The sequence below is a fragment of the Vigna angularis genome, chromosome 5 (genome assembly GCF_016808095.1).
Source record: "Vigna angularis cultivar LongXiaoDou No.4 chromosome 5, ASM1680809v1, whole genome shotgun sequence".
NCBI classification, from domain to species: domain Eukaryota; kingdom Viridiplantae; phylum Streptophyta; class Magnoliopsida; order Fabales; family Fabaceae; genus Vigna; species Vigna angularis.
The window spans coordinates 2,526,905-2,538,775 of NC_068974.1; the positions used below are offsets into that span (position 1 = coordinate 2,526,905).

General features: G+C 34.2%; 1 protein-coding gene across 3 annotated transcripts; it reads left to right on the top strand.

The window, feature by feature from the left end:
• The first annotated feature begins 6,477 nt into the window (after positions 1–6,477).
• LOC108339536 (hydroxyproline O-arabinosyltransferase RDN2) lies at positions 6,478–11,358 on the top strand. 3 transcript variants are annotated; one of them, XM_017576669.2, is made up of 9 exons: positions 6,478–6,622; positions 7,496–7,969; positions 8,990–9,057; positions 9,146–9,347; positions 9,705–9,802; positions 9,922–9,991; positions 10,094–10,165; positions 10,343–10,456; positions 11,130–11,358. In XM_017576669.2, the coding sequence occupies exons 2-9, from the start codon at positions 7,574–7,576 to the stop codon at positions 11,190–11,192; spliced, it is 1,083 nt and encodes a 360-aa protein (XP_017432158.1). In that variant the 5' UTR covers positions 6,478–6,622; positions 7,496–7,573; the 3' UTR covers positions 11,193–11,358. The 3 variants fall into 3 exon arrangements, with proteins under 3 accessions (XP_017432158.1, XP_052733968.1, XP_052733969.1); XM_052878008.1 differs by having other exon boundaries at positions 6,500–6,622; positions 7,437–7,969; XM_052878009.1 differs by lacking the exon at positions 6,478–6,622 and adding an exon at positions 6,747–7,052.
• The last annotated feature ends 513 nt before the right edge of the window (positions 11,359–11,871 follow it).

Consider the following 11,871-nt stretch of genomic DNA (forward strand, 5'->3'; position numbering starts at 1 on the left):
ATTTTGGTATAAAGACACTAAATGTAGAAAATGACAAAAGAAGAACAACGAAACATGACGAATTAAGCAATTAAATAAATAAAAAACACGTTCAAGTTTTTTATCATGAACACGTTCAATTTTAACGTACATTGATCTAAAACTATTACTTAATTGTGCGTGGCACGTTATTTGATTCTCAGTTTGAATAAAAAATATTCTTTATACATGTTGTAATTAAAAAAAGTTGCAAATATCCCATGACGTTGAAAAGTTCGTTTTCATGTATTTGCAATTAAAAAAAATACGTATTTTTCATGTATACATGTTAAATTATTTCTTAATTTTGTGAATTGTTTATAATTCTTATTAGGTTTTAATTTTCTTAATTAAGTATCTGAATTTGTATTTTATTTTTAAATGAGTATTTTCCTTGTTATGAAAAAATTATGCATATAATAAAGAATGGGTTTGAAGTACTTTCAATTAGAAAACGTATAAAAATTTAGGATTTTAGATTTTTTTTGTTGGATTTTTATATTTAAATTATTTGTAATTTTTAAATTTAACACTCGTAGTCAATATAAGAGTAAAACGTCAACATGAATCCCAATTTAATATGTTCGTTCTAATTAAGCAATTACATGTCAAAATTAAGCAATTTAAAAATTACAAATAATTTAACATATAAAAATCCAACAGAAAATTTGAAATCCTAAATTTTTATGTGTTTTCTAAATTGAAACTGCTTCAAACCACATTCTTTATTATATGTATAATTTAATTCAGGTCGACAGAATGATGTCGAATGGTTAGAGTTGAATGACTGAATATGTTGACATGAAGAGATCAAATGGTTAAAGTTGAACGGTTAAGCTAAATGGTTGAGGTTGAATGACTGAGCCGAATGACTGAGCCAAATGATGGAGACTGAAATCTCAAGACTGAAAAGTCGACAGAAAAATTTAAGCCTAAAGGTTGAGCAGAATGGTTAAGGTTGAGTGGTTGAACAAATCAATTGGTTGAGACTGAATGGTTAAGGCTGAATGGTTAAATAGAGCGACAAGATAAGGTCGAGTGGTTGAATTGAATAATTGAAATCGAGTGGCTAAGTCGAATGGTTAAGGTCGAAATGAAAAGATTAAAAGTTAATAGAGAAATTCAAGTCGAATGGCTAAGCATAATGGTTGAGGCCGAAATGTCAAGCTTAAAAAGTCAACTGAGAAATTTAAGCTGAGAGGTTGAGTCAAATGGTTGAGGTTGAATGGTTGAATAGGTCAACAAGAAGAAGCTGAATGGTTGATGCTGAATGGTTAAGGTCAATTGGGCGAATCGAATTGTTAAGACCAATGGTTTAGACCAAAATTTCAAGACTAAAAAGTCGACAGAGAAATTTAGGCCGAATGGTTGATAGCGAAATGCCAAGACTGAAAAGTGGATAGAGAAATTAAGGCTTAATAGTTGAGGCTGAATGACTGAATCAAATAATTGATGCCGAAAATTCAAGATTGAAAAGTTGACAGAGAAATTTAGGTCGTGAGGTTGAGCCAAATGGTTGAGGGCGGTGATTGAACAGGCCGACAAGTTAAGACTAAATGGTTAAGGTCAAGCGATTGAACAGGTCGACTAGTTGAGGCCGAGTGGTCGAGGCAGACTAGTCAAGCCGACTAGTCGAACTAAGAGAATGAGGTTGACTGACTTAATTTAGAGATTCAAGTCGAATGGTTGAGGTCAATTAGCCGAACAGGTTTAGAGGATGATGTCGAATGGTTAAGGCCAATTGAATGAACATGCCGACAGTAAGAGATTGAATGGTCGAGTTGAATGGTTGAAGCCAAAATGTCAAGACTAAAAGGTCAACAAAGAAATTCAAGTGGAATGGTTGTGGTAGATTAACCTATCAGGTCGAGAGGATGATGTCAAATGGTTGGGGTCGAATGACTTAATAGACTGATAGGAAGAGACCCAATGGTTGAGCCGAATGGTTAGGCTAATGACTGAGCCAAATGGTTGAGCCGAATGGTTAGGCTAATGACTGAGCCAAATGGTTGAGGTCAAAATGTCAAGATTGAGAGGTCGATAGAAAAATTTAGGCCTAAAGATTGAGAGGTCGATAGAAAAATTTAGGCCTAAAGATTGAACCGAATGGTTGAGGCTGAATGGTTGATGTCGAGTGATTGAACAAAGCGAAAAGATGAGGCTGAGTGGCTGAGCCAAATAGTTGAAGTTGAGTGGCTAAGTCGAAGGTTAAGGTTGAAATGTCAAGATTGAAAGTCGACAAAGAAATTCAGGCCGAATGGTTGAATATAATGGTTGAGGCCGAAATGTCAAAACTAAAAAGTCAATAGAGAAATTTAAGCCGAGAGGTTGAGCCAAATGATTGAGGTCGAGTGGTTGAATAGGTTGACAGGAAAAAGTCGAATGGTTGATGCTGAATGGTTGAGGCCAAATGGACGATTCGAATTATTGAGGCTAATGGTTTAGGCCGAAATTTTAAGATTGAAAAGTTGACAGAGAAATTTAGGCCGAATGGTTGAGGATGAAATGCTAATATTGAAAAGTGGACAGAGTAATTAAGGTTGAATGAGTGAGGCTGAATGACCAAATCAAATGGTTGAGGCCGTAATGTCAAAACTGAAAAGTTGACAGAGAAATTTAGGTCGTGAGGTTGAGCCAAATTGGTGAGGGCAGTGATTGAACAGGCTGACAGGATAAGGTAGAATGGTTGAGGTCAAGCGGCTGAACAAGTCAACTGGTTGAGGTCGAGTGGTCGAGGCAGACTAGTCGAGCTGAGAGAATGGGGCTGACCAGTCGAAGCCGATTACCTCTTCTACCACATATTTGCTTGTCATGTTCTTTCCAGTCATTATGGAAGTAGACGAGTGCTTAATTAGTCTCACAGTGGACGCCTAAAAGTGTTTGCAGGGTCGATTGAGTACTCTTAATTGTTTTTCTTTTATTACTCTTATCTCTTGTTTGTTTAATCTCCAAGGTCTCTCGTGAATCCAAAATCGCTCGACTTGTAGAAGGTACTCTGATTCTAGAGTCAGTAGGTGACCGATTGGAATGGTATTAAATACAATCCATGTTTGTGGACAACCATAGCTTAGATCTTTATTTATAGTAGTTGTTATGAGTTTTTACCTTTTTGCTAGCTTAATTACGGTCCAATCATACCTTAGTTAACATTAATTGCTTAATTTGTGGTTATCATTGACTAGGTGTTTATTTGAGCTTTATTCTATAACCAATTAATTTGTTAGTCGGTCAGGAAGATCGGCTTGGATGATTAACTAGGATGATCAATTGGAATAATCGACCATATTGATCTACTAAGATGATTGATAAAGATTATCAGCCCAATAACATATTGATCGGTTTCTCTAATTAATCCAAAGGATATACTTACAATAATCATTACATCATAATATATTATTATATTTTATTTCTTTTATTAACTTAAAATTTTAATTCTTTATTATAATCACTGTTCAATAACTTACGTATTCAAACAAAAATTTCACAATAGTAACAAAATCAATAACTTAGTTTTTAAAATGTCTAATCTCATACAAACTTACAAAATTATTTAAACCTTATGTCATTTTAGGTTAACGTTTCCTACTTGACAACAACTTGATTATGGAAGAAGTCTACCCATACAAACAAACACAAATTACAAACTTAGGCTAATTCAGATTCATTTTTTTCTAGATTGTTTATATAGAAGCATTGAATTTGTAGGTCACGTGCGGACAAAAAGAGAAAAAAAGCTCCAAATTTAAAAGGCATAAAAAACTTATCCTAATAAAACATTATTAAATTTTAGAAAAATATATCTTCAATTGTTTCCTTGTCCACAACTTTAGAAAAATAAAATAAAAGTTGTAAAAAAAGCTTCCACCCTCCTTTTCACTAAGCCAACCTTAATATCATATGTTTAATCTTGTTATCGTTATTAGGAAAAAGAAGAAAAACATTAATATTTTTAACATTTTTTTATGTAGCCATAATTGGTTAGATCAATTTGATTTTATGGTAAGAAAAAGTCATTAAAAATATCCAAAATTCTTCATCAGATAAATAAAACATCCTATTTATTTGTGGACTGGGCTATAAAAAGAAAAAATTATTGATTATAGAGTAGTAGTCTGAAGAAAAAAAGTAACCACTTTAATCAATTGAATTTTCTTTAATATGTTAAAACCAAGATAATATATCACATGACCATTGACTAATGACCATACAATAATTACTTAATAAAAAGGTTAGATTTGAATAGCATGTCACTAGTGCATTAAGGAGAAATAGCATCGGTTAATTTTGGTTATAAGTACCGGTTTTGCAACCGAGGCGTATACGAACAAGGTAAAAAATGGGTCGCTTTATGTCTCGGTTCTAAACCAGGTTAAAACGAGATCAGATTATGCTTCGGTTCTTAGATAACCGAGGCAATATCGTGTTTTTTTTTTTGGTTTGCACAGTCCACTTCTCCCTCTTTGTTTCACAGTCTACTTCTCCCTCTTCTTTGCACAGTCCACTTCTCCCTCTTTACACAGTCCACGGTTCAAGTTCAAGCAAAACAATAAACAATCCACAATTCAAGCAAAACAGTCCACAGTGCAAGCAAGTTATTGAATTTTCATTCCCTTTCATAGAACCAAATCTCAAAAGATACATAATCACATCTCAGAAGGAAGCACACGCTAACAGCAACTACAAAGAAATCGCTCCCAAAATAACACAGAAAAAAAGGTATGGGATTGATGCAATGAGCACTGTGGAGGTTGTCACACACTCGCCGTCACCTCGCTGCGGCCTCGGTGCGGTCTCGCCGCGATCTCGGTGTGACCTAGCCACCACCTCGCCTCCACAGAAACCATCACGATTCGTAGATCGACGAACCTCCCACCAAACGCCTTAGATCGGCGAGCCTCCCATCATCGCCGCCACAGTACTCGTCGCCACCATCGCGCCTCCCCTCCGCTTTCGAAGCCGGCCACCATCGCGCCCCCCCTCCGCTTTCGACGCCGGCCACCATCGCGCCTCTCCTCCGCTTTCGACGCCGGCCACCATCGCGTCTCGTCCTCGCACCGTGGCTGTCAAGTGGGAGAGGAGAAGAGAGATCACGCCCTCTCTGTTTCTGCCAGATGAAAGTGAGATGAGAGTGAGATGAGGAAAGAACGAGAGGGGAGATGAGAGTGTCAGAGGAAAGAAGAGGAAAAAATGAAAAAGCGGGTCAGGTGTGGTGTGAGTGATTTGACCGGGTAATAGGCCTCGGTTCTACCTTTAACCGAGTCAATAGGGAGGGGTTCAAACTTTTCAGTGACCAGCAGAGGTGTATAGGCTTCGGTCTCATTCCAAACGAAGCAATAGAGAGGGGTTTAGGCACCGGTTTCGTAGCAAACTGAGGCAGTAGTTACGTGTCAGACTTTTCAGACAACGCAGCAGAGGTATATAGACACCGGTTTTGTGTTAATCGAAGCAATATGACTTTTGGACCTCGGGTTGGATGGGGACCGAGGTATATAACCTTGTACGCTTCGGTTTCTCAATAACCGAAGCGTATATGGAACGTCAGAATCCGCTTTTTTTACTAGTGTGTTTATGTTCATATTTAATTTTTTTCACAAATTGAAAAAAATGTATATTGGTAGTTCACAAACATTAAGTTATTTAAATATATTTAACTAATATTTATACTTTGTATATCTATGCAAAAGAAGTAGTAGTAACACACTGTAATATTAATTAAATTTAGTAAAAATGATTGAATTAAGAGAACAAAATTAATGAAACGTAAAATGTATTAAAGTTTTAAAAATTTAATAAAATTTATGTAATGAAAGAAAGTGTGTTGGTAGTTTTCTTTTTGAAGTGTGTTAGAAGTTCTGTTAACAACATTCATCTAACATTTAGTACTAGTCATGAAAGAGAATAATATTTTTATCTTAAAAAGGATGACAATATTGTAATTGAAAGATTACGTAATTTATTTAATTTAACATACACTCTATCATTAATTAGTATTTCTTTTTCAAAACTATTCTAACAAGTGAAACCTCCACAAATTTATAGTGTTGTATTTAAACTGCAAATTAGCATATTCTTGTTCCTTTTTAATTGTTGCTATTTTTGGAAGACTTTTATATTTATACGTAATTTTAAGGTTTTAAAATAATATTAATCACTCCTTTAGTAATTATATTCTTATTCATTAATTTAATTTGCATTTATGTATTTACTAAGAATAGAAATGAAAAATGGAAAATAGTCAAACTTGGGAAAATTTACCATGCTTTAGTTTTATGTGACAACCTTAAAAAATAAAATAATAAAAAAGGTAAAAATAATGAGACAGTGCCTTTCGTTGAATATATAGTATTTATTTAATCATTTACATTTGAAAGTTGACTTTTCTTAAATCATCTAGCATGAATTTCAATTGGTTTAAATTGAAATTAAAGAAATTAATGAAGGGAAAAAAATGACATAAAGTAATAGTTATTAGTTAATTAAAGGATATCGCCGCCATGTTGCCTCCATCGGGGGAGAAGAACAACCAAACTACAACTCACTTTCTCTCTCTCATTCTCTGATCTATAAATCATCATCTCACTGTAAAAACTCTAACAATTCAAAGGTGCGTTTTTTTTCTCTGTTTGTGTCTCCATTGTTGTGTTTCCTTAACTTTTGCAATTTTTCTGCACACCCATTTGAGTTTTCTAGGAGTATGGCTGTCACTTCTTCAAATTTAGCTTTGACCCATTTTTTGTAATCTTGTTGTTTATTCACCACCGGGCAGGTATTGGTGGTTTCCAGTGTAATTTGATCCAATTCCTTGGAAATCACCATGCACCCTTTATTGCCATTGTTGTTATTTTACCAAAAAAATAATATTTTTTTCAACCAATATTGATTCCGGGAATCCTCAACGGAAAATGAAAATCAAGATGGAATCTTGGTTTGCTTCTGTTTCTGTTTTTCACTTTATGTATCTGATGTTTGATTAAATGTGGCTCTTTACCCTTTCCTGCAGTGCTTCCCAAGTTTTGAATTTCTATCCTGAATAGGTTGTTCTCTTCATTTTCAAGATTTTTACATACAGTGCCAAGATTCTATTCCTAGTATTAGATTTGTATATTTTTTGCTTATCCATTGAGTGTGTGTGTGTGTGTGTTTATTGTTTGAAAATGATTTTTCTTCTTTATATTGGCTTCTAAGAAAAGTTTATTTTTGAGAGGTAGTTGTAGAAGTGGTTGATTGGGACCACTTAATGTAATTGTGTAGCAATTGGCTATTGAGTTAATTGATAGGTTCGTTTCAGAAAACCTGGTCGAATTATAATCTGATCTGACCGTTTAAAATTAGATCCTAATTCTGTACAATTGCAATCTGATTTGTTCTTTAACTTGTCTAACTCTGGTGATTGGATGTGTTGAATGAAACTTGGTTAGTTCTTCTGCTGAAGAAGTGAGAAACATGTAATCTGATGAAGAGCTATTTGTTTGTTCAGAGCATAGTTTATTCTATGAAGAGCTTTTAGGAGGTTGAGGTCCATGATATTTTGAAATCTCTCTGGAATAGGAAGACCATGGGACGAGCTTCAACATTCCTTATAATTTTTATAGTTCTTGGTTCTTCCTTTGCCACGTACAATCTGGTAACAATGCTAAGGCGCTATGGATCTTCGGAAGGTGTAGCTGTTCCTGATGGTAGATTGCTTTTTGACCCCATTCTTGAGATGCCTGATCATGTAAAGAATCGGAAGACATCTAAAGCACCTTTTCATGTGGCATTAACGGCAACAGATGCTCCATATAACAAATGGCAGTGCCGTGTCATGTATTACTGGTATAAGCAACAAAAAAAGTTACCCGGGTCAGAGATGGGAGGATTCACTAGGATTCTACATTCTGGAAAGTCTGACAACTTGATGGATGAAATTCCTACTGTTGTGGTTGATCCTCTTGCAGCAGGTTTGGACCGGGTGAGTTTACTGTCATTTTCCATTATATTCTTTATATGTTGTTTGCCATCTCCTTATAATTCAGCTGTTTGGCTTAGTAATGTTTTAGTTGCTGTTAGAATTGATTGTGATATACCATGATCACTAAATCTACGTACATGCTTTGTGCTAAAATCTTCAAATTTTATAAAAAGCATGAGGTTTTTGAACCGATGTACTCTGTTGAAAGAAGTGAAATCTTAGAAAACGATTTCGTGTCAATGAAATAATTCAAAGAATAATATTGAAAGGAGGAGTGTTGTTGATTGTTTCTAAAATCCATTATGCAAAATATGTTTGGAAATGATTGACATGCCTAAATTCCTAATGGTCATACATAACTATGATGCATCGATACTTCAATTCGGATCATGTATCCGTGTCCGATACTTTAGGATACTTTACTCATACTTATCTATGAAGTGAAGTATCTAATCTATAAAGCATTTGCACTTTTATGATGACAATAATTTATAATTTGTTTTACATTGTTTAATACATATGATTTTAATTTGGATTCACACAATAACAATCATATATTTATCATGCTTTTAACAAATTTTGTACATTTTTTATATCACGTATTGTATCCTATTATTTTCAAAATAAACATATCAGCGTCATAGCATCCATGCATCATAGCATAACAGCAAAGAAATGCAAATTTAGGTGGTCTTTTCCTTTTGTCTTTTCAAGATGAATCTATTGGAAGCTTCATAGGGGAGAGTTCATTCTTCAAATGTTTTCTTGGTCCAACTGTTTAAAACATAGATATGATTTAGAAGTTAATGTGCAAATAATGTCAACTGCTTGACACATATTTGAGTTTTTTGGCTTGTCTGTCCACATTTGTGTTCCTCTGTTAAGTTCTTGTTATTGATGTTTTGAACTTTTGGTTAATAGTCAATAACTGAATGTCTCACTATGATGTTAGTTATTTATTTTCTTCTTTAGTCAATATAAATTAGATGTTTTCTGATGCATTGCATTATCTGTTTGCAGGGATACGTCGTTCTGAATAGGCCATGGGCCTTTGTTCAGTGGCTGGAAAAGGCTAAAATAGAGGAAGAGTTAGATCTCTTACACTATCAGAAATGTGATCTATTTTTTTTATTCATAATGATGAAATATAACTCAGTTGCTTCCCTTTTGATGCAGATATGTGTTAATGGCAGAGCCTGATCATATATTTTTACGCCCTCTGCCCAATCTGGCCTATGGAGGACATCCAGCTGCTTTTCCATTTTTTTACATCAAACCTGATCAGAACGAAAAGATCATTAGGAAGTTTTATCCTGAGGAATACGGACCAGTTACAAATGTTGACCCAATTGGCAATTCTCCTGTAATTATCAGGAAGGTAGAATCTCTTCCATAACTGTTCTTGATGGTCGAATTACTTTCCATGTCTTATTCTTGTTAACTATGTTACTGTTTTCTGAAGATCTTAATGCCGATACATTTCATATTGATGATAGACCCAGTTCAGAATCTATAGAAAAAATGAATTTTTGTTCATGGATCCTATCTGCCAATGTGCTAGCAGCCTTAGACTAGGATTAGATGATAAAAAATGAACTTGGATATTTGAGGGTCTAATAATTTATCAAATGATAAGATGATTTTTCTCTCAACCACCCCTCTTTATTTATATGCATGCAATGCAATGTACCTAACTAAACTCCTTGCTATGTATTTCTCTGTTTTATTTTTTCAGGACTTGATAGCAAAGATTGCTCCTACTTGGATGAATGTTTCTTTGAAGATGAAAGAGGACCCAGAGACTGATAAGGCTTTTGGATGGGTGCTAGAAATGTATGTCTTACCATGTAACTAATTAATGGTGCAGATGTTTTTCTTCTAAATGAGGTGGTGATACTGATATTTTCATGCTTATGCTAATGGATTTTTGTTTTTTTTCTTGTGGAGCCAAGGTATGCTTATGCCGTTGCATCTGCTCTGCATGGTGTGAGGCACATTCTGCGGAAAGACTTCATGCTGCAGGTTTGGCATAACACCATGTTTCTGGATGTGGTGTTTAATCTGTGTTATATATGACAGGCTTACCCAATTCTAGTTTTACTTTTCTTGTCTGTGACTTTTCAGCCACCCTGGGATCTTGAAACTAGAAAGAAATACATACTTCATTATACTTACGGTTGTGACTATAATATGAAGGTAAAATGATTTCTTTGCCCTGAATTGCATAGTTGTGATCTTCAAACATTTGTCATAAATTTGCCTTCAGTGAACAAATATCTGAACTTGTCAAATCTTCTTTCTTTCTTGCTATGCTATGGAACTTTGCTTTAGCAGATACACTTTTGTCTCACTAGTGTGTTTCATGATGCTCAGGGTGAATTGACTTATGGCAAAATTGGTGAGTGGAGATTTGACAAAAGGTCACATCTACGAGGACCTCCACCAAAGAACTTGCCTTTGCCCCCACCAGGAGTTCCTGAAAGTGTGGTATGTGTATGTAGGACTTGCCTATTGATATAAGAATTTTATCCTATCTTATTGGAATAGTATGTAGCTAAACACCTTTTCTTGATGCATGGAACTTAACATAAAATTTTTACACAAAATCCTTTAAGAAACTCTGTCTGTAATTTCATACATGTTTCCATTTTACTTACAGAAAAGTGAGAAGAAAATGGTATTTTTCCCAAACAGCATCATGTATTACTGTCTGAATGTGAATCAGTAATGAAAACTTCCATATGATGCACCAATACTTCAAATTTGTGTCATGTATCCGCATTTCTAATGGTCTATGATGCCAACATACACATAGTCAAAATAAAAAGTTATAAATTACTGTGATCATAAAAGTACTAGTATTTCATAAATGGGATATTTACTTTATCAATAAGTATAGTTAAAGTTTCTTAAAGTATCATATACGGATATAAATACATGACACAAATTGAAGTATGAGTACATAAGAACACCAATGGTTAGTTCCAGATATCATGTGTTTTAGAATTGAGAAACACCTCATACGATGAGACTTGATTATACTTATATATTGCACTAGCATTGGTTCTGTCCACTCTTTCTTCTAGTGCTGTCTATCTGAGACTGGAACATGATAGAAAGCATTATTAATGTGTTGTTTGCTTATGATATATATCTGCAGGTGACCCTTGTAAAGATGGTGAACGAAGCTAGTGCGAACATTCCAAACTGGGAGACAACGTAAATATTTTCCACACTCTATCATCTTGTCCAAGTGCATATTTCGAAAAATAGAACAAGACTGTAAACACTGAATCTTTTTTGGTCTCGAATTTAGTCTTAGAATCATAGATTAATGTAAACTATACCCATTTTTATGCCAATTCAAATGCAGGATAAAAAATCTTTCATATTGTGTTCTTGTTGGTGATATATTCTTGAATGGTATTTGTTCAATAAGTATTGGCTTCCAAATTGCTCATGTATTTCTTAACATTTTCTATTCATTCATAATGCTTATGCGAAATTGAAGCTTAAAATTTCTATATATTCTTCCTTGGATTTGCATGTTAACATAATGAAAGATAGACTAACTCAAACTATTTTTTACTATTCAAATCTCAAGTTAAAATTAGCATAAAAAGTGTGAAAAAGATCACCAGCAATTCAAGTATTCCAAATTTATAACACCAGCAATTCAATTACACAATAATAAAGAGGTTTTCAAAACATTTGAAACAGAATTATCCATGAGGGTGTAAGTACCTCTTATATGAAGATAACTTGATATTTATGAAATTTTCAAAATGAAAATGTTTTGCCCTAAAAAAAGAAAACGTAGATTTCCTCTGGACTTCCAAAAGTTTTTCCAAACTTCAACGTGTAACATCAATACCTCCACTTATTCTATCACTTATAAATTG